Source organism: Molothrus aeneus, chromosome 9, assembly GCF_037042795.1.
Source record: "Molothrus aeneus isolate 106 chromosome 9, BPBGC_Maene_1.0, whole genome shotgun sequence".
Taxonomy (NCBI): Eukaryota; Metazoa; Chordata; class Aves; order Passeriformes; family Icteridae; genus Molothrus; species Molothrus aeneus.
In genome coordinates this window covers 6,851,914-6,875,232 of record NC_089654.1, presented here as the reverse complement: position 1 = coordinate 6,875,232, position 23,319 = coordinate 6,851,914, and the positions used below count along the sequence as shown (strand labels likewise).

At 40.9% G+C, this 23,319-nt stretch overlaps 1 protein-coding gene across 8 annotated transcripts in view; it reads left to right on the top strand.

Moving 5' to 3' along the window:
• The window catches only part of ELAVL4 (ELAV like RNA binding protein 4), a 65,004-nt gene extending 43,661 nt beyond the window's left edge, over positions 1 to 21,343 (top strand). For all 8 annotated transcript variants that reach the window (XM_066556117.1, XM_066556115.1, XM_066556122.1 and 5 more), the window contains exons 3-7: positions 1,323 to 1,426; positions 11,471 to 11,624; positions 11,977 to 12,202; positions 13,598 to 13,636; positions 17,861 to 21,343. In XM_066556117.1, coding sequence (XP_066412214.1) covers positions 1,323 to 1,426; positions 11,471 to 11,624; positions 11,977 to 12,202; positions 13,598 to 13,636; positions 17,861 to 18,188 — 851 coding nt within the window. In that variant the 3' untranslated portion in view covers positions 18,189 to 21,343. The remainder of the gene's footprint in view (positions 1 to 1,322; positions 1,427 to 11,470; positions 11,625 to 11,976; positions 12,203 to 13,597; positions 13,637 to 17,860) is intronic.
• The last annotated feature ends 1,976 nt before the right edge of the window (positions 21,344 to 23,319 follow it).

Below are 23,319 nucleotides of genomic sequence, written 5' to 3'. Positions count from 1 at the left end.
CCAACCTCCCCTTCCTCCTGGTGAGCAGGAGCTGGGTCGCTGTTTGCTGCTCCCTGGCTAGAAATCTCCATAAATGCTGCTCCTCTCCTGGGGAGGGATTTTCACATGTTTCCTTTCTCACTGCCTGTGAGCAGCAGCATTTTGATCCCCTGCACATCAGTGCCGAGGGACAGGTGGTTTTTTGGCGTGCTGTGCCCAGATACACAGAAGGGTGTATGAGAGGGAGCCTGACAGGATGGTTCACCTGCCTGCTTGGGCTTACTGATTCTTGAAATGTGATTATCTGTGCGTGTTTGAGTTCATGCGCCTTAAAAAAAAAAAAAAAAAGGAGCTATGTTTTCCAAACATGCAAAATAAGTTCAGTAGGATGCTGGAAGGAAGGGATCTGGAAGCGGCTGTCTGTCACGTTGCATTAATAGAATCGGTACTGCAAAGCTGCTGCTTGGGAATTGGGAAAAGATCCTTGTGGAGCAGGTTCTCCCAGCCCTGTGCAGCCCCACAGCCCTGTGTGTGTGTGTGATCCCTGCAGTGCCCACAGCACGGCCTCTCCAGCCCCGTGTCACTTAGCCCAGGTATTAACCGGGTCTGTTCCTGCTGCAAACACACACACACGGGTCTGGCTGGGCAGGCAGAAGCTGTTGAAAGGCTTTTGGCTGCTGCAGTGGCCTCCTGCCATCCCGTGCACAGCAGCAGTTGTTGCACTGTTTGGGTTTGCTGTCATCCTGAATGCTCCGAGGGGAGCTCTAATGTGGTCCCTCGCCCGGCTGCAATTTGGGCTGTCCCTTCTCCTATTTACTGGCTGCTCACTGAGCAGTAAAAAGAGATGTAAAGGTGGTTTTCTGTTCCTCAGCTCCTTCAAGGCTAGTGTAAAAATGCAGTTTCCTAATTTTGTGGTTTAAATACTTCAAGACTTGTTTACAAACAGCAGCAAAATTATACATGTGTGTTTATTTAATTTTAAGAGGTGGCCTTGTTACTGGCAGGTCAGCCAGTTATATTTATTAGGAGCTCAGCACAAAACTGTTACACAGTTCTGTTGCTGTCAAGTCTCATACATGCTTAGCAGTAAACTCCTGGGGAAGGCAGGGTGAGGAGTTGCTGCTTCTCGTTCTTACAGAAGGCTCTCAAGAGGAGCAGTTTAAAGTTATGATGGCTCCCCCTGTATTAAGGAGATAAAGAAATGGTGAAAAACAGCATAGAGCCTCTAAGGGAAAGCAGGGATGAAATGAACTGCCTAAGAATATTGTGCTTCCACTCTTGGAAGTTGTTCCTGTGCTGAAAAATACTGAGTCCTTTTTTCTTTATTTCTTGTGTTTCAACAGGGCAGAGTTTAGGGTATGGATTCGTTAACTACATTGATCCAAAGGATGCAGAGAAAGCCATTAACACTTTAAATGGACTCAGACTCCAGACCAAAACCATAAAGGTAAGACAATATAAAATGCCTCTTGCTCAATTCAGGAACAGGAGAAAGTAGTTGGAACTGTTTCTGGCAATTTCATCACTATTTTATTCTCCATTGTAAGGGGGTTAACGAGCTCCTCCTTGGAACAATGAACGGACATGCAGAAGATGAAATCTCTCTTCTCCGAAATTGCTGCTATTGTTAAAGAGAGGGGAAAGTAACAGGAAGCTCTTTAAAGCATGACAGTGAGGCTTAAATGTAGAATAGAACAGCCAGAGTGATACCATTATCCATAAACAGGTGAAGTACCTGATGGTGTATTCACAAGTTACATGTTTCCTTATGTTTTCAAGGGAAATACTTTGTCACAGAGTTCTCCTTTAGTGACACTCCTGTCCTTATCAGGTGTTGAAAGCACGTTTCTCACAAGTTAGAATATGTTGTTCTCAACAAAAAATTTTTTTCTCAATTTCCACATCCTTAATCTGATTTATTTTTTTAAAAGCTGGAGGCTTCCCACCGAAGTCTCTTATTTCATTGCTTGTAATAGACCATTAGTTATTCAATGACCTTCTTAAGTGGTCTCACAAGAAAAGCAAGCTTCTACACTGTCACCGTTTTTGCTGCATGGCTGATAAAGCTGTTCTGGAACAGCTTACAGAAGATTTCCACACCCCAAATTCTGACAAATAATACAGCTTAAGGGATGTGAATCAAAAAATTGAACAGGAGCAAACAGCAGATCAGATTCAAATTATCTGAAACTCCTTTGATCATTTTTTTGAATGCTGGCTTTTGATTTGCACCATTTTCTTAATTTTTCTTCTGTAGTTAATTTGTATTTCAAAGCTAAAAGTGTTAATATAAAAATAGAATTTTTACTGTACTGAATATTGGTACAAGTAATATCAGTGATGTTGTATCTTGCAAAAAAAGATACGATGTTATGTAGCCGATACGATGTTATGTAGCCAATACGATGTTATGTAGTGGGTTTTGGCAGTCTGGCTAAAGATTGTGGTTTGGACAAAGTGGTATTCCCTGAAGTTAAAATATTTCTTGGATTCTGGTGTATTTCTAAGGATTGTTTCAAGCAAGTTTTTCCCCTGACGTTTGATCAGTGAAGAGCAGAAGTGCTGAGCTGAGGGTTATGAAAGTGGTGGAGCAGCTGCATGGATTTCTTAGGAAAGGCTGCTTCCAAACCTCCCTCAGACCATCCAGATCCCAGCCCACAGATAGGCATGTGGGCCATACCTCAAAATGCTCACAGCATGGTTTTGTAGAGCTAATGGAAACACTTACAGGAATATGTAAGGCAAGGCAGCAAAATCTACCATCTTATCAACTGCTGCAGGTGGAAAAGCAGGCTTGGACTCAGCAGTTTCCACTTGCAGTGAAAAGTTGCTCTCCAAATTGCTTTTAAAGGCATATTATCGGGGAAAAATATTTTGAAAATGCTTATTAAGAATTCAGTAGAACTTGAAAAATCTACATCAGTTTTTCATGCAGCACATGTATATTTTGAACATTATTCAGCCGTAGGAAAGAGCTGCATTTCTTGTCCCTAAGTACCTCTGCTGCTTTGCCTGTTTTTCTTTTTTGTGAACCAGAGCAATGCTATTACATTCATAATATTTCAAGGTTACAGGAAACTCATGCAGTAAAAGGCCTCCAGAAACTGGAACCCACACCAATTATTATTATACATTTCTCACATGCAAAATTAAACCATTATGCCTTGTTATCATCTGTAGTAAGACTTTTGTTATCTGGGAATTTACTATGTAAAATCTTATTCGTGGTACATTTTTTTTTAATTCAGTATAAATTTTAGAAATTCAGTGGTTTGTTTTGGAGTTTGCATGTTTATTAATAGCTTGTAAACTAGCATAGAATAAAAGGACATGGGGAGGCTTTTGAAAGCTGGTAAAATTTAATAATAAGCAAAGAGATTGATCTAATCTACATGCACAGGAGCTGCATAACTTCTTCTATGGCTGGCAGGAAGCATAGGGTTTGGGATTTTTTTTAAATAAAGTTGGGTTTATGCAGCTGCCTAAAACAAACCCAAGGGAGCCTCCTATCCCAACAGCCAAAGTTTTGGCCCCAGGGACATCTAATCAGTAGTTTCCAACCCAGTTTTTCATTGCAGAATCACATGTGATTACCTTACCTTTACCTCCTTGTCTTTTTTATATTTTTAATTATGTTTTACTTCTGGAAATCCTGATAAATTAGGTCTGCTTTCCCTAGTACTGTGCAGTGGGGATGGAGCTTTCCCAGTGTTCACGCTGAGGGACAAATCAGGTGCATTTGGTGCTGCCAGTGGCATTTGTGTTGCTGGAGAGATCTCTGTTTCCCAAAGGGCTTCAAGGTGCTGAGGAGCAGAACTCAGCACTGCTGAACCTCCTCACTTGCCCATTGCCCCCACATGCTGCTTTCCAGCATCTCACTGTTGTTCTCTGTAAGGCTGAAGTATTTAAACATGTGGAAATATTATATTTAATTATCAGACCCAATTACTTTAGCTACAGTTGCCCTTTACAGTTACTAAAAATGCACCATTGGTGCATTAAAAAACCTCTCTCAAGAGAACATCTAGAAATGAATTCGGCAGCACATAGCTTTGTAGACTAAAAACTATTTAGTAGGACAACATTGAGCTGGAAAAGTACTAAAGTACTGAAAATTACTTTGTTCTGCTTTCTTCGTGAATGTGACTGTTTTTTTGCTTCAGAATCAATCTGTAAATATCTTATTGATGGATGGGCTGAACCTTGACTCCTGTCCATGTATGTTGGGTAGCTGCAGTCCTCCAGGTGGAATTTCTCTGGCTGCCTTTTGGAAGTTGTTTTGATGGGAAGCAAGTTGAAATGAGTAATCTGTGAAAGCCTTCTACAGTGGCAAATTACTTCTACTTGCCAAGGTCACTGTGGTCCTGCTGTCTTTGTCCCATCTGTGTCGTGGCCTCTGCTGTTCCTTGAACCTAGACTGAACATGAGGTGGCTCTGGGGAGTTGTATTTGCACTCATTTTTTGACCCCACAAGGCTTAATTCCTGTTTAAAAATAATATATGTATTTTATGCATGTGGCCCGAGATGCTGTCCTTTTCACTTCTGTAACATTTTTGTGGCAGCTTAATGTTCTCTCTCTCCTGATGCTTTTGCAAAACAGCCATGCAGTCACAGGAGGAACTGGCTTAATAGCAGGATCAGCAGAACAGCCAGGCACAGTCGAATCTGATGTATGGACTAAAATAACTGAAGAAATGTTCTTTTTATTCTGTCATTGTTATGATAAATAATCCCTTTTCACTCCAGCAGCTAAAATATTTATGTGCATTTTATTTAAGTCAATGATGCCCTTTCAAGTCAAAGTTGAGAGGTGACGATTTACAGAATATCTGTTGGGGAAAAGCATTGGAGGGAGTTGTTTGGTGGTAATAGGTTATACACATTTTGTTCCTCCTCAGCTGATCATAGTGCATATTTTATTTACGCCATTTTATAGCAGCATCATCTTCTTGTGAGAGAGAAAAGCTTCACTTTATTTTTACAGCTAAAGCTTGACATAATTCTGCAAAACAGTTTAGAGTGAGGGAAGAGACAGCGTGTGTTGAAATAAATATATATTCCAGAAATTGAATCTATTTTTAGAAATTAAATTTGCCCATCCATAAAAGCATATGAAAGGTCACTGCTGCTGTTGAAGATTGCCTGGCAATTCAGTTGCATCAAATATCAGAAGGAAAATAAGATGTGTGATGCATGGGGTACAGATTGTTTAAACTGCTGCTTTGCCCTGAAAAAAGGACAACGCCTGAAAGGATGTGAAGGAAGTGTTTTACAATTTACTTGGGGATTCGGGTGACCTGGCCTCATTGGAACAAGGGCAGAACAGTTTTGAAAGGAAGTTTGAAATCTAAAAAGAGCCAGTGACCCCCTGAAGTGCAGTCTTGTGCACCCCTCTCTTCCTTTTTCTCTGTTGCCTGAGAAATAGGTTTGCTTCTTCCTTCCCTCACAGGAGCAGGTACATGCTGTGACACTGCTGGAGCAAAGGGAGATGTTCCCAGAGAGGAGAGAAGGAATCTGGGTTCTCTGAGCCTTTAAAACTACTGGATGACCTCCAGTTTTTAAATCTATCATATCTATCCAATGGTAAAATACCAAATGGATAAGATAATTCGTCTGCTCAGAGGCTTTTTCTAGTTATTTTAATTTTCAGTTAAACTGAATAAATAGCATGAAATTTTGTATTTCTGCTTTATTCTCCTGTTTTGATCAATAGGTCTGGATGGTCCTAGTTTAAAATACAGTAAATAAGGCTGTGGGAGAAAGTAATGCTGCTTTTTCTGAAAATAAAGTAGTAACATTACTGCTGAAAGATCTTCCTATTTATCTTGGTTTCTGTGGCATTTTTCAAAATGCCAGCTATTTCCACAAAACTAAATCTGTCGGGCTCTAAATCTGTCCATGTTAATTCTTGTAATTGTCCACAAAACTACAAAGCATCCTGTCACTGTAGGGTAACCAAATAACAGCAGCCTCAGACTTCTCTGTCCTACAAAGTCATTTGTCACAAAGATTGCCTTCCAGCCGTGCTGCGCGGAGGAGGGATTGCAGCAGGGAGTGCTGGGGAAGAGACTGCATCTCCTGCACCCCATCCTAGACTCCTGGGGAGGAGTGGGGAGAGCTCAACACAGTTTGGGTGGCAGCCAGAAAGCTCTGGACTGCTGACAGGGATGGTAGCCGAGCTCTGGTGTTGGGTGCCCTTGGTGCAATGCTCAGCCACAACCCCGTGTTCTCCAGCCATGTTCTTCCACAGCTTCCCCAGGGCCACTGAGCCTGCTGGGCACTGCCTGCAGCAGCCTCCTATCCCTCTGAAGAAATGGGACGTTGTGCAAGGCTGGGTGGTAAGGAGAGGGTGTACAGAGAGATCTGGGCAAGGTACAGGAGGAGCTTGGATGCTCTGCAAGGAGGAAGGGATGGAAGGTTTGGATGTTGCAAGGTGCTGGGAGTAGCTGAGTATGTTGGACTGCAGCAAGGAGGGGTTTGCATTTTTGAGTGCCTTGTGTGCATTGGACCCCCTTTTTTCCCCTTTCCTGAAAATTCGCATTACAGGCACAAACTGCAGATTTGGGATGTAGCTATTTTATGCCTCCACCTAAAATTAACTGCTTGTTCTCTTTTATGGTAGCTCACAGTTAGTCAAAGAGGGGTCATTTGCTGTGGCTGCTGCTCCCCAAGACAAAGTCTTGGACCAGAAACTTGAAAGATGCTTCAGACCTGGAAAGCCTAAACGAAGTTGACTCCTGGTTTGCTCTTTAGGAGCCTCTGTCAGCGTAACCCTTTGGACTTCGTAGTGCTTGTTAACAAACAAACCTTCCTCCACTCTTTGTGCCTGCAATGATACTGGTGCTCAGAGGACCTTTCAGTGCTGCATTTGAGGGTTCAGCTTTGGTTCTGCTGCTTTCAGCAGGCACCAGAGAGTCTCTGCCTCTTAATTTCATGCATCTTTTCTTAATCGGGATTTTTCTTTTTACTGCCTTGGTTTTGCCAGTGAGTCCTTTTCACTCCACCGAGCCAGAGCAATTATTTCTCTTAGCCTTGCTCTTGATACAGCCAAGAGTGTTCCTAGGTTATTATCTATGGATGTCTTTCCTGAAATGATGGGATAGACCATTGTACCTGCAATTATAATTAATCTCTGTAGAGTGGCATTGAATCGCTCAACAGTAAAGTGCATCGTCACTCCCTTCCATCCCCCAGCCAAGGGCTTAGGGAAGAGAAAGGACAGAGCAGTGCAAGCATCAGATGTGAAGGTATTCCAGATCCTGGTCTTCAGCCTCTGGACCAGAGGGCTTTTGTGTTTGCTTGTTCTGACAAAGCACAGAGCTTTAACAGGAGGGGGTCTCAAATCTGTTTTGCACAAAATTAGGACACAGTTGAAGGTCTGGAAGTGGTTGCGAGGAAATGTCTCTTTTTGCCATAGCCTGTTCACTGGTGCTAAGATGATTTTACTTCTGGTTCTGGATGCGCATTAAACAAGTGAGACTGTGCTTTATTTGTGTGTGAGGCTTTTGAGTGGTTGTGTTAAAGCTCTTCCAGTTTGTACTAGTGGGATAAGGGGCAGCAAATGAGGGAAGGGTTGTCCCCATTTTAAACTGGACTTGAAGCAGAAGAAAGCTAAGAGACTCACCCCAAAAATCACACAAGAAATCCTGTATCTCGGGGGGTCACAAAAGGACAAAGCCAAGTCTCTGTATTAAGGTCACCAAGAAGTCTGGTATTTTTAAATGTTACACAGACTTTTTGAAAGCTGCCCAGGGAGTCATTTAACACTGACTGCCCCTTAGCTGCTCGTGGCTGGAGAGGTGTTCTGGGGACTGCAGGTGCCCTGGGTGAGTGACTTGGTGGTCCTTGGGTGCCTGTGCTGCACCCTGATTCAAGGTTCCTGCATGGTTTCCATTCTCCAGGTGAGGAATGGTAGATGCAGAGCAAGACACATCTCAGAGAAAGTTGGCATCTGCAGAATTAGCTGCTTGGTTGCTGCTCAGGTGTGTCCAGGGCAGGGTGGCTGTGCTGGCAGAGCATATCATTCCAGGAAAGGATGATGCAGCTCCTCTTCATAGCAGACCAGAGTTAAATTTTACAAAGAGGCTTCTAGAAATGGACTTGGACATTTGAGAAGTCCAGGATTAGCACAGGAGTTGAAGGCTTCTCTTACAGGGAGCAGCAGCAAAGTGGTTAAATGGCAGCATTCAAATGGCTGCTGTTGCTTGTTCCAGAAGACAAATGGGATGTGTTCATGCCTCTGGGTGCCTTTGCTGTGGGCTCTGGCTTGGGAAGGCCAGACCACTTCAATTTATGTTCTGAAGAGTCTCAAGGTTAGTAATTCTTCAAAAAGTTTTCTATATGGGAAAGCAGGTAGGAAATCAATAGGGAAGATAATTACTTGGAGATATTTTCTGTGCACCTGAAGAAAAATGTGCTTTGCCATGGAAGATATGAAATGCTGGACCTTCTGATGCTGCAGTGGTATTGGGAAACAGTGGTGCAGCCTCTGGAGATAGCTGTTTATTATGAAGAGAAGCCCTTACACTGGCTAATGCTCAATGTCAGATGAGAAATGTCCTATTAAATGTTTTTCATAGTTATTATATATGTATTTATAGAAACTAACATCTGAGGCCAGCAAACCATTAAATGAATTCTACAATATTTTATTATCTTCCTTGCAAATTTGACCGCAGAACTCCTAAATGATCTTCTGCAGCGAAATCCAACACCATGGTTCAACCTTCAACCGTTGTACGAACGGACAAATATTTTAATGCTGAGAAGTGCCTGGGTCAAACAGTAGCTTGGTGTTCTCTGCTCATTATTTGGAATCCTAGCCACCACAAGGAATTCATACTCTTTTCTTTTTCAACGCTCTGTTTCATTACAGGGTGCTAACACTGCCGTGAGCAAAGGAAGGGAAAAAAAAAATCATTTTTGAGTGTGAATATAAAGAATTAATGCAGCGTCCTCACGCAGCGCTTTGCAGTTTGCAGGGATAAAATGGGAGCTGGTTTTTGCTCCCATTTTAACTCACACAGCATAAGGAGCTTCTGCTGTGATGGAGGGTCAGGGTGGGCGATGTCTTCCTTTGATAGCTCACACACAGGAAGACATCCCGTCCTCAGCACTAACTGAATAATAGCTTGAAAGCAGGATGGCACACTCTAACCAATCGATTTGTCATTGGCTGACCTCAGAGGGAAGATGAAAAAGATTCAAAAGCAGATAAATAATTGACATTACTAGCCTTGAGTCCATTCAGCTCTGCAACCTTTTCTCCTTGATATTATAGATGGCTGAGTTGCTTTTGGCAGCTTCTTTCTTTGGCTTAGGCTCCCCTGCAGCCTGAATGTTTGATTGCAGGAGGAAATAAAACCTAGACCTGAGCAGCAATAGGTGTTCACATGTGCTGTGAGAGGAGGGTTGGGAGTGTGAGCAGCCTCTCCTTGCTCTGCCTGCCTGCAAGGCGCACGAGAGCAGAGAGCCTTCTGTAAGTAGAACTGTATATATATATAAAATGTCAGGCACTCATTGCTCTGGGAAGTAGTGTTTTTTGCATATCCCAATACTTTTCATCTTCCCTGTAACGTGGCATTTGGTTAATGAATGTGCCAGAGTGAGAAACCCAAAGGAAACCCCTGGCTGTTTGCCCAGGAACTTTATTCATTTTGCTGTTCTCAGTTTTGAGGAATAGGTAAGATCCCTACCCTCACTCCCAGAGAGGCTCTCAAATGTTTTTTAAGCTGTTATTCCTAAAGTAGGTTAAACTGTAGATGCCTGAACTCTTACAGTGCCCTCTCAAGGTGAGGTATTTGCAGAGTGGGGAGGGAGAGTCTGCTTTTCCAAATGCCCCAGCACCAAACCAAGCTGTAGGCAAAAGCACCATGTGATTATCCCTGGTGTCCCCAGGGTCTGGATTGAGCCTTGTTACATAAATGCTGAGTGGTGCCATCCATGTGTGTTCTGGTCCTGGGTCCATCAGAGGGGCATTCAGAACCAGCAGGGAAGTGATGGAAATGCTGCACCCCATCAAGAGCTCATGGGCTGTGGCACAAAATAATTTCTACCCCAATATCCTTCTTCCTTTCAGCACCCGAAGGTTTCTCCTCTTCTCATGTCTGCTTGAGCGTTTGTGCTTTGTGCCTGAGCTTCCCTCCATTGATGCAAATGTTTTATCTAACCCCTATTTCATATTTCTTCCCCTGAATTTTCCACCTCCTCTCCCCAGCCTTCTCTGTAAATGTTAGATTTAAAAGGTTATGGACAAACATGTAAGTTATAAAGAAATTGCCAAAAACCTTAAAATCTAGCATCTTTAGAGTTTGTCTGCTATTATGCAGAGAAGACTGTGGAAGCAAATATTAGTCATTAACATAATTTTCTGTGTTGAGTCAACATCTATTTTTAGGTGTGGAGTGCATAAAGACAACTCTTTGACACATAAAACACATAGACATGCATTTGACATCATCTGTGTTCAGGCTGAGGCTCAGGAAAAAGGGAATACAATTGCTGAATATATTGTATTTGTGATGGGAACCCCCCCCACTTCCTTCCTAGACACATTTTAAGACATAATGCAGGAGAGTACTGATCTGTTTATATTGAAATAAATCAAAATGAAGTGCAGAATATTCAGCTTGGTTTCCAATGCTTTTTCAGATGTGCTGCAAAGTAATTCATGATCTGTGCTGAAAATTTGCCATTAGGCTTTATCCAGGAAGTGTTTTTATTATGTTAAATATGTTTATTCTAAATGTATATATTATTTTTAAAGTGCAGAAGGCTTTTTATGCCTTTATACCTATTATAATTATAAATCTGATTCATAGGTAGAAGAGCAGCTAAGAGGCTTGAATTAGTAATTTTCCAACAGCACACATGCAGAGCCACAGCTAGATTTTCTTGTTTGCTTGGTCATAATATTTTATGGTCTGATTCTGGGCTTTATAATGCAAGGGAACTTCTCGTGATAAATTGCAGATCCGACAATGAGTGTCAGTCTACAGCTCCCTGAGCAGATGTTCATTTAGTCTAATTTCACCAGTACTTTACTGTTCATCCAGAACAGATCTTGCCAGCTCAGGATGCAAACACAAAGAGAGAGCACAAAAGATCGCTCTGCAAATAACCTGATCTGTTTCAGACACTTGGAGGGGGAAAAGAAAAACATGAGGGAACTTCAGCGTGCGGGGCTGGCTACGGCAAATCATCCACACACCCACACCTGTGGGGGCAAATTCACAGAGCCGTGCGTGGGAAGGTGCACATTAATCCACCTCTGAACAATGGGGTTTTATCACTGCACTTCAGAACCCTTGTGTCTGTTTTAAAGTCTCTGCAGCTCTTTGTTCCTCCAGCCATTCCTGGCTCTGCTGGTTTGGCAGAACAGGTCCTGTCTGAACTGCAGGGTTGTGTCTTGTGAAAGAAGGGAACATTGTCTATCCAAAATGCCCAGGGTGGCTGTAGCTCACTAACACTCCTCTCCTTTTCTCTCTGTAGGTGTCGTATGCCCGTCCAAGTTCAGCCTCCATCCGGGATGCGAACTTGTATGTCAGCGGCCTTCCCAAAACCATGACCCAGAAAGAATTAGAGCAGTTATTCTCACAATATGGGCGCATCATCACCTCACGGATTCTGGTTGATCAAGTCACAGGTTAAAAGAAAACTTTTCTTGATAAGTGCATGGGTTTGTTGTTTTTTTTTTTGAAGTAGCCAAATCGCAAATGTCTGTGTCTGGGATTTTTTGACTCGTAGTGTAAAATGCAGTGCCTGTTTCCTTATAAATGTAACTAGAGGTATAACTGCTGCCTCTTTAATGAGGGACTATCAAAATACAGAATATTGTTTACTTAAAATCATTGGGATTAGGAAGAGGATTTTTCTTTACAGGACTTTTCTTAATTTGCAAACCACCTATTGTGTGAAGTCGAACCCAACGTTTGTGCGTTGCGTACATGAAGTTGTTCCTACAAATATTCATCTCTTCACATGTTTTTACTTCCCAGGGGTTTCTCGAGGTGTGGGATTTATCCGTTTTGATAAGAGAATAGAGGCAGAAGAAGCCATAAAGGGACTAAATGGCCAGAAGCCTAGTGGTGCTACAGAACCAATTACTGTGAAGTTTGCCAATAACCCCAGCCAGAAAACAAGCCAGGCACTCCTTTCACAGCTGTATCAGTCTCCCAACAGACGCTACCCTGGACCACTTCACCACCAGGCTCAGAGATTCAGGTAATAACCTGGAAAAGAACTGAGGTTCCACCAGTGACAACAATGTGGGGCAGGTGCTGTGCAGGAAAATATGCTTTAGTTGCGTAGGCTGACCTGATTTTGTTTGTAAAATTAAATATTCTTTCCTGGAGAATGAGGAGGAAAATCTGCTGACAGCAGTAGTCAGGTTGTATTTACTAAAACAGCTGAAGTACTGTACAATCAGATCTCATGAAGGCTCATAGAAAAAAGGGAGGACAGAATAGAGTTACTCTGGTAATCAAATGAGCAGTGACTGTCCTGTTCTTTCTCTCTTTTTGGGTAATGCTTTTATTTTCTGCTATATTACTACAGTTTTGATGCAGCTTAGACTTTGATGTTAATGACAGTGGATTGGTAGCAGGAAAAAAGCTGAGTCTGTCCCAGTCAGCAGGAGTATCATTAAATTTATTAGCCTGAGATATCTGCTCTTAGTATAAAGAGACCTTGTATTAGTCTTTGGTGTGAGTCTTCAGATGCTTTTGGGGATGTTTTATGCTTTGCATTCTGAATATACCATTTCCATCTGATGCATAAGGCAGAGTTAGCAGTATGTGATGTTCCTATTACTTTCATACTTAATAGTTCTCAGGCAACCCAGCTTTCATATAAAAAAGTCTGCCTTCAAGAAAGAAAACTTGGACATATTTGCATAACTGAGTTGCACACTGGCTTTAGAGAATTATTCAGAAGTAATTTTAGTTTGTCAGTGATGAAAAGTGCTAATGAATTAAAGATCATAAAAAGTCAGTCATTGGATACATTAAATTTACACTTGTTTTTGTGTCTTTGGCATGCAGCTGTGTCCATTGAGGTTATCACTGAATCATTCCATGGACAGAAGGACTTTATTGTGCTGCCATGGAAAGCAGATGATTATATTCTGCAAAATTTGGTGGTCAATTTAGATTGACATGTCATGAAGGATTAATGCTAAATATATGTAATAAAATGGGGAGAATGTATTATACTAAAGCAGATTATCAAGAAGTTTTCCAGTTCCAGCAGTTTTGGACTTAATATTTTATTTTTAAATTAACTGTAAATATAAGGTGATCAGTTAAATTACCAAAAAAAGTTGAATTATTTAAAAAAAAAAAAACAAATCCTAAGTGCATTTTTTAAAACCAAGCTATGAAGGTTAAGCTTTTCTCTAGACTGTAGACAAGTTTAAAAAAGGCTTTTAAATGCTCTGGTGGAAATTTAAGCACAACCTCAGACTTAACAAAGCAGGCCGGGAGTTGTTAGGCTCCTTAGATGTGTGGGAAACTTGTTGAACGTTTCTTCTTTGAAAATGGAACACTATTAATAATAGTTCCATTGAGCGATCTTGCCATCTGTGAGACATTAACCCAAAGACCCTCCTTCTCTTTTCAGGCTGGACAATTTGCTTAATATGGCCTATGGCGTAAAGAGGTAATTAGAATTCCACAGATTGCCAGATGTCCGTGTTGGCACAGATTGGTGCTACAATTTATTTTTTTTTAATTCACTAACTTTATTTTTTTTATCCCTTCTTTTCTTCCACCAGCATGTCAAATTCTTTTTAAGTTTGGACTTCAGTTGGTTTTGTTACTTTAAAGGCCTCACGCACAAGTTCTGTGGGGTTTTTCAACCTTTTTTTATTTACAGGTGGGCTTCTCAAATGGTTTAGGTGCCACAGCTACAAGCATTGAAATTGCAGTTGCTCTGCTAAGTAAGTGGTGCTTTTTCCAGAATCAAAACTATTAACTTGATTTTTTTAACAAATCTCTGATCTGGTAATGGAAAATTTAAGTCAAAAATCAGAATTAGGCTGCTGTGGTCTCCACAGTTTAGGCCATCTTTCTCCCTCATTTGACATCATAAGTTTGACTTGAAAATACAGCTGTGTGCACCTCAATCAGCCCAAAGTTTCTTTTGTTACAGGTTTAATACTTTGAAATTTTTTTTTCAGTCCTTGAAATTTATTTTTTTGTTTGTTTAAAATAGCTGTGTGTTTGTATGTGCACGCATGTGTGAAAGCTCAGCTGATCTGTCAACATTTCTGCTGTTCCATGAGTATGTTTGGTAGCTAAAATGAGATGATGTGTTGTTAGTGTTTCTTTTAATGGCAACATCAGCATAAGCGATCCTTGCAGCAAAACCAAGGTGTAGTCTTATTCCTGATGTTGCCCTAAGATGTCCAGATTAAGATGAGAAAGTACTACTTAATCTTCTGAAATCTTCTACTCACCACACTTGAAAATTACTTGAGCTTTTGTTGGAAGCTCATCCTCTAAAAAGGTATGGTAAGTATATCTGTACAGTAGCTAGTAGCAGACAGTAAGGTGGGGTTTTTAACCCCTCAGAAACTCGGTACAGCTCTGAACTCTTGAGTACTCACAAGAGGAAAGTCAAACCAGAGCTTCTCCCCAGCAGCAGCAGTGCTGGTGTTCCTGGGCACATTGGTTGTGCTGGGATATCCTTAGTGGCGATGGGGATGCGGTGAGTCAGAACCCCCTGCCTGATTTTACCATACAGCTCTTCTCCTGTGCTCTCCCACCTTATTTGTTCTTTGAAATCTCATCAGAAACACGGAAACACTCCCAGTCGAGTGTCTGTCGAGGTGCAGGTCACTGTCAGAAGGATGGGTTTGTTCTGGGAGGTTTCCCTGGGTTTTTGCTGCTGCTGCTCCTTTGCTGGAATTGGGCTGGCGTGTGGTGCAGGATAGGCTCAGCCTGAGCAGAGGAAAAGAGCAGTTACCTGCCTTTATAGGTTATACATCTGCTTTCTCAACATTGTCTGCAGTGTTACTCTAAAAACACAGCAGTGTTCAAAGTCATTTTGCAGGCATCTTAAATTAGTTCTTATCTCCTCTCAGCAAACCTTGGCAATTGTACCTGCACTAGCAAAACCTGAATTTATAGGTGCGGGGTGACAAAAAATGCCACACTGATAATTTCTGAAGCTGCTTCAGAAACAGGAGATTGGCTCTCCCTGTGCTAACTGTGTGGTACTGATGGAAAATGAGACACGCTGATGTGGAAAAAAAGTTTTATTGAGGCTAATTTCAGATCACTTGCTAGAAGCAAAGCTCCTTATGTGATAGGTGATCTTGTATTTGTGTCAATATACTTGCACCAGTTTCATGCATGTTTTGTTGGATTTACAGCAGCTGCTGTGCTCATGGCACATAAATAGTTGAAAGCTGCATAGCTCCTAAAGGTTTCCAGGGAAAGCTGCTCTCCAGTGAACTGTAGGAAACTTTAACCCTTTGCATCAGGGCAGCATTTCTTTAAAATGCAAAAGCCTTATAATGCATTGTGACACGCACAGCTTTGCATTGTATGGGTTTTATTTCATCCTTAGAGCATGGTGTGTCCTCAGTGTTGTATTTCACATTAAATTTAAACATTCAGAAAACCAGTGTTTGCTGGCTTATGTATGTTACTGGCACAGTCAGCACTGGCCAGCAATGGGCTTGAAGTCCCATCTTCCAGATTCCAAAATGAGCTGAATCTGTTGCCTTGTAGAAGCCCTGGCTGTGCCTTATTTCCAATGCTTATTTCCACCTGCAGTGGAAAGAGCAGTAGAAATTTGCCTTGTCCAGCCTTTCTGTGCTGAACTGTTCTGATAATGTCACTGGTTTCACTGTGTGGGAGAGAAACTAAAATGTGTCGAGATAAGGATTTGCAAAAGTGAAGTTGAGTTGGAAAATTGCCATGGATTTTTAATAAACTGTCTGCAAACCTTCCTGAGGATCTGATGCTGTGAGCATTTGTGAACTGCTCATTTACAGCACAGCTACACCCCAGTGATGATCATCAGCTTAAGATGTATATTCCAAGTGTCTTCTTTTTCCCTGAATATACATAAAAAGTGCCGTCAGGCGTCAACAGAACAGTGAGCAACCATCAAGTGTGCAGTTTCCTTTATGGTTATTTAATATACACTGCATAATATTGTGCAGATTGTGAAATGTGGAAATTATTACAAGTGTAAAAAGTTTTGGAGAGCTCAAGAACTCGCTCAGCAGCAGAGTATCTCCCTCTGCTCCTTCAATCATCGCTCAGAAAATCCTGAGGAATTATTATTCCATTCTGGTATTGAAACTCATCATATTGAAGGTACACGTGAAACTGGATTTTTAAGACATTTCCTCTGTGCAGTTGTTATTTTAAAACATATCCCAAAGTGTAGCTTCAGAAAGCATGTCATTTTTTTTTTCCACACTGATGAAAGGAAAATTATGTTGATCCTGAGGGCTGATACTGCTTAACATCTTCATTAATAACCTGAGTCATGGGCTGCGCTGCGCCCTCCTCGCATTAGCGGGTGACACTAAATTGGTGAGGAGCAGGGGCTGTCACTGCTGCTGGCCATGGCTGCCACTGGGGAGACCTTGGGAAGCTGCAGGAACACGCTGAAATTGGGGAAAAGCAAATGTAGAGTTTAGCCCCTGACTGCTGCCTTCAGCTGCCTACAAGGGGCTTTAGAAAGAAGGTGAAGCCAAGTTTTCCGCAGAGGTCGGACGCAGGAGGACAAGAATCAGCAGTGACAGGCTGCAGCAGGGGAAATTCCACTTGAGGATAAGGGAAACTCATTCGCACTGAGGATGAGGCCCTGCACCAGGGGCTGCAGGAGTGGAGTTACTGTCTTTGGAGATTTCCTAAGCTTCCCTCTGCAGGGCCATGACCAGCAGGTCTCATTTGGGAAGTTTGCCTTGCTTGGAGCAGGAGGCTGATCAGATGATCTCCATAGATCCTGCCCAGCTTTTGTTATCCCATGATGGATCTGTGTTCCTAAACTCCTGGCTTTATCTGCTCTCTTGGGATATTCGAGATAAAGTCCTAAAGGACAGCAAGGGAGAAACAGTAGGGTGCTCTATAGAATTCTAGGAGTTAGTCCCTGCATTGACTTTTTGAAGGACCTAAAGCCTGTCATGGAAATGAAGCCTCAGAGTATGAAGGTATCAGTGATGTGCTCATTAATTGTATTTATGTTCTACTTATTCTACAATTGCTGCATAAACCTTCTTTCATATGTGGCTGGCTTTAGGACTCTTTATCACCTGGATTTTTTCCCCAGTGTATGTCAATTAAGGACCGTGTTAGGAGGAGAAATAAAATCTACCACTTAAAGACATCTCTCTAATAGTATTTTTAGCTGAAGAAGCTGCCGTTACAGCTGAATCCTGACAAAGGCATTTCTTATTAATCTTTAAAATAGGTCTTGAAGTTTGCTTGGATTTTTTCGCTGCAGACTAGTAGGAGATGAAGCATTAGATCTCTGTTGTCCTGAAACTTACATCAGTGCTGGAAATAAGTGGCAAATTTCTACAGGCCCTTTTTACGAGCTGTTGTTTATCACAGTATGTGCAGGCCCTCTCTGACTCAGATTGTCCTCAAGCATTTCTTTTCTGAGGTCTTTGTACACATCCAAGCAGGGCTTATCCTTGGAGGGAGATGCATTTATGCCCAGATTTGGCGATTTTATTTATTTAGCACAGCTCCCCTCCGCTTCAGCAGGAGTTAGAGAGCGAGGGTGGCTCTGTGGTCATCTTCCAGGGAGAGGATCCAGAACCTTCAGTACCATTGGCTTATTTACTTTAAAGTCTTGGAGCCCTATAGCTCGTGCCAAGAGATATATTTAGAATAGACCCCTCTTTTTGCTCGGTAGGTTTTCTCCGATCACAATTGATGGTATGACGAGCCTTGTGGGAATGAATATCCCTGGTCACACCGGGACTGGATGGTGCATCTTCGTCTACAACTTGTCCCCCGACTCGGATGAGAGCGTGCTGTGGCAGTTGTTTGGTCCCTTTGGAGCGGTCAATAATGTCAAGGTGATCCGTGATTTCAACACCAACAAGTGCAAGGGATTTGGCTTTGTCACCATGACCAACTACGACGAAGCTGCCATGGCCATTGCCAGCCTTAATGGATACCGTTTAGGAGACAGAGTATTGCAAGTTTCCTTTAAAACCAATAAAACCCACAAATCCTGAATTTCATATCCTTACTTACTAAAATATATATATATAAATATATATACGAACAAAACAAAACAAAAAAAAAACTCTTCAAGGCTTATATTCAACCATGGACTTTATAAGCCAGTGTTGCCTAAGTATTAAAACATTGGATATCCTGTGAGGAACAGGAAAGGATTTTATAATGCTTAGAAAAAAAAAAAAAACCTTTGATGCATTGAATGTTCTTTCATAGCTGTCGTTGTTGAATATAATATACATAGATAACAATGTGCAGGGATTTTTACCCGGCCAGCTAGTTTTACTACCTTCCTTGAAGGTGGGTCTTTTTAAGATGACCATTCACTCATTTGAAAAAATAATAAAACAAAAAACAATTTTTACGAACTAATGGGATTAAAAGCGAGAAAAAAAAAGATTTTTGTTTTCTTTTCTGTTTTTTCAAAACATTGATTGAATCAGATTGGTAAACCCCCCACACAAATTAAAGAGGAACAATAAAAATTGCAAAAAGAAGAACATAATTTTGCAACTTTTTTTATTTTTCCTTTTTTCTTTTGTATCATGTGAACTAAACAGTCTTCTGTTAGGGAATGGGGTAACGGGGGATACCTGATGACATAACAATTTAAATAACATTAACAATGTTGCCAAAGAGGTGGTCTCTTTGCTGAAAATGGGTTTCAAGAAAAATCTATTTTTATAAAATATAAAGAATTTTTACAAGAGAATCTGGATTTGAGAAAAAATATTTTGACTGGCTAATTTAGGGGAAATTGACAACTTTGTCATGTTCATACTGCACTGGTAACTTTTTAGAGATCAAGATGTGTGTTTTAAACTGGATTAGTAGATTGTTTTTTGAAGGATGGGCTACAAACAGATGATCTTCGTATCTTTTCATAGCATGTAATAAAAATATTAAATACAGTACGGGAGAGTGTTCTTCCCAGGCACGCAGTTACCCACAGTCAAAACCCAAAAGCAAGGAGATGAGTTGCAAGACGGTTTTTCTTTAAGTCATCAGTATGGGATATCAGCAGAACAAAAGTTAAAAAAATTAATTTTTTGATCAAAAACTTCCTTGGTTTGAGCAGTAGGTGCTACAAAATTATTTACATATCTTAGTATCATAGTTAAATGTAATGTGTTTAGAAAAAAATACATTTGCTTTAAATTTGTTAAGAATTTTCAAATTCACTTTATAGCCCAAGCTAATATAATTGGGCTGTGTTGGCACATTTGGAACACTGTTTATGTTGCTTGAAACACTTATTTATTTAATTGCCGATGTGATGCATATGGCCAAAATCAAATATAGCTAGTTTGGCTAGTCTACTTATTTGTTTACTTAAACTATGGGAAGAAGCATATTATTGTGTCATTTTGTTGTGTGTGTATGTGTATATATAATATAAATATATATATATATATAAAGTTATTTTTTCTTTTGGTTAATTTATTATAAGTTGTAACACTTTGCTAGTTTTGTTTGTATATGTCTTAAAATGTTTTCTTATGATACTTAAGTGACAGAGGTATCAAGGTAACTTGTGTAGAAATATTGTTTGATATATTGTCATGTTTGTTGTGAATATTTTTTCTTACTGCACAGTAGAAAAGAAAACAACTGGGTCTTTATTTTAATGTAATTCAGATTGGGGAAAACAGAGCTAAGGGAACAAAATGACTGAGGGGGTGCTCTCCCATGTCCAGTGCACTGATCATTTTAGTATGTTTGTGCTTTGTACGGTTATATATTTAAAACAAAAAAGGGTCATGCTCTTCCCTGAGTACTAGAAACAGTTACTCGCTATGCATAATCTAGTTGATAGTTAAATTTGCTATTGCTTTTCTTGTCTTGTTATATAAAATCTTTTCAATACAAGTTTAGTCTTAATGGTAATAAAACGTTATGGTTATTTATAACTTGTGCTTATTTTGTGCATTTTTTCCATGCTATACCCACTAACTGCATGTAGACTAAGTATTGTTTTTTCACACTGAAGAGGCAAACTTTTGTAGTAGACAAATAACTAAAAGCAAAGGCTGCATCATAATTTTATCAGTTTTTTACTTTAACAATGTTAGATTTTAGTTTAAAGGAACACTCATTCAATGTTCAGGGAAACCTTTATACATCATCTGCTATGAATGAGCGCAGTTTGCTGGGAAAGTTTTGATGCATTTGCTAAGCATTAGTGGGGAAGGCATGTCAGAATCTTTTCTCTACGATGTGTTTTACTATCTGAATAATAATAATAATTTAAAAAATCTTTCTTAGGACCAGGCAGTTGTATACTTTAGTTATAATGAATGACTTCATGTTAACCTTGCTAGTTTAGATCATTTCTGAGGGAAAGTATTGTAAATGTTTTTTTCATAACCTTGTTGTGTTTGAATTATTTGTACTTTAATTGTCCAGACAATAAATGAAAGTGTGTAGAATGGCTATGGACTTTCCACCTTTTTAAGTGTGTTCAGATGTTTTAGTGTTCCCAGCCGCACCTCAGCCGAGGTAGAGGTTTAGTCTCTGATTCCAGAAGCAAGGTCTTCAAGAGAGAAACGTTCTAGTCAAACCAGATTGAGCATATTCATGATTTGTTTTTCCTTCCGAGGGCCAGAAAGAATCGGCCATTTAATTTAAGATGTTGAACACCAAATACCAAACTGTAACTTTCATTTATTTGAATGTGGAAGATGCTGAAGGGTTTCTACTATATACAGTATTTTTACACAATGAAAATATTAACTCAGTCAATATCAACACTTTAAATCATAGTGAGCAAATTTCAGTGATAACAGTTTTTAAGCCATCATTTAGTTTGACTTTTCTATGAATATGCTATGAATGTCATGCAATATGAAACAGTGTACATATTGTCTGATGTACAACAGTATATATGATCACATTCCAAATTTGATTCTTTTCACCTGTGTTATAACTAGAGTTGATACTTCTTTCAGTTGACTTGTTTGAATCTCATTAATACAAATATTCACTTCATGTTTATGTTCTGTAACATTCACTAATTGAGAATATGTACCTTGTAAAACTGCAGCATTGAATTTCGTAACTGAGATTAGGAAACTCTATCAGAGGGCTGGATGGACTGTGTGGTTCTTCAGCTCCTTCACCTATTAATAAACTCGTGTTTTTGTGAGATTAAGTTACCATGTTGGTTATAATAATTAATTTCAAGCCACAAATGAGTTTGTTCTTAAATTTACAGCTTGCTCAATTCATCCTTAAATCCACCTCACCGTGCCATAGTAAAAAGCAGAAGTGGTTAATTTGGTCTGTTTCAAGACTTGGCTCTGAAAAACATCATCCTTCCATCTACCTATATATGTATATACACATATTTTGTTCATATACATATATACACTTTACAACACACATCAGCCCATTAAGAAGAAAACAACCCCTACACTTTCCATTTAAGAAAGTGATATTTTATAACCAGCAATATTTACTATGGTTCTATCTGTTTTATAGCATTTGTTAGAGTTGTCACCTAATTTTTCTGCAGTCCTTTCTTCAGAAAGTAGTGAGACCAAAACCACTGTATGGTCTGGATGCTCTTAAGACAGAACACGTCTGGCATTGGAGCCAGTTTTGATTATCTCCACACTTTCAGTTAATGGCTCCTTGTCTTTACATCTCCCACAGAACCTTTTTCCCCATTCAGCAGCTTGTTGAGCTCCTGTGAGCTGAAGCACACCAGTAACATGAGAGAAAGGATTCTGCTACCTTTAGAGATCTGGGATGCAAAGTTCAGTCCCCTTTTGAGGGTATCACAAATGGGAACAGTATAAAAACAGTCTCAGACAGGTTCCCCGTGCTGCTCCTATGGGAGCATTTTCAGAAAGTTTTACTGAACCACAGTTTCTGCCCAGCTGGGATCAGAACCACATTTCACTAACACACATTCAAAGTAATCAAGGTTTCTATTTCCTTCTTGAAAGGGTAATCACTCTTTCTGCAATTAGTGAGCCTGCTGCATAAATGGAAAACCACCTGGGGGAGGGTGTTTCAAGTGCATTCACTTTGTGTTCCACTTCAGCTTACCTTAGACACTGAGAGAGGAACATGTGTTGGGAAAAAACATCTGACAGCTCCAAGGGAGCAGTGAGCTACCCTTAAATCCATACTGAGGCCATTCAGCTTTCCTGGTGCCCCTGGGTTGTGGCAGCCAAACACACAAGTTACTCTGGTGCTCCTCCTTTCCAGTGGGAAGGGTGGGTAGGGGGGTCTGGATGCACTGCATCAGGCAGAGGTGGCTGCCTGGGTACTTGGATCAGCCTCAGGATCACTGAGGGGAGAGGCACACCCAGGGCTGCTCCAGGGAACCCTTTCTCCATCACCAGAAGCCAGGCAAGGCTGTTACCTTGCCCATCTCACTGACATGGCTACAGAGAGATGAGGTCAGAGTGTGGTGACAGCAAAGATTTGCTCCCTGCCCCAGAGATCTTGCAGACTGAGCTCCCTGCACAGAAGTAATTCATTGTGCATACAGAGCAAAATGAAAGATCAAATCCAGCATAACTTCACAAAAGCCCTGACATCTCAGAATAGTGCAGTATCTCTCTTTTAAAAGTACCTGACTTCCTAAACCCAGGAGATGGGATGGAGCCACTCCAGCTGAGCCTCAGTAGCTCACAGGGGACACATCACCCGGGCACAAGCAGGGGCTGCTGCAGGGGGGAAACGCCAGCCACACACAGACACAAAGCCTGTGGCATGCTGCACTGGGCATTGCTGCAGTGCAGCCCCGTGCTCAGCACCCTGCCTTCATCCCAGGTGCTTTGGGGGTACCTTCAGTGCCATGGGGAGTGGTGGTGCTGCTGCAAGAGGCACTTCTGAGGCCTCTCCAAGAAAAACTGCGTGCCACTGGTGTGCTCGAGAAATTCCAGTGGGATCACGTGCAGCATGGCACCAGAGTGATCAGGAGAACAGAAACTCTGAAGAGTCACCAAGCTTGAATTGTTTCTACCTCCTATAAACACAAAACCCGTGTTTTTAAAAGCCTGTTCCTGTAAATCTTCCAGAGCTGAGCATTAGAAAGGGCTGTAAGAAGAAAAGTGCCCAAAAGGAGGGCTCATACAAAGGCACCCTGATTTAACTCACCCACAAAGACAAGAA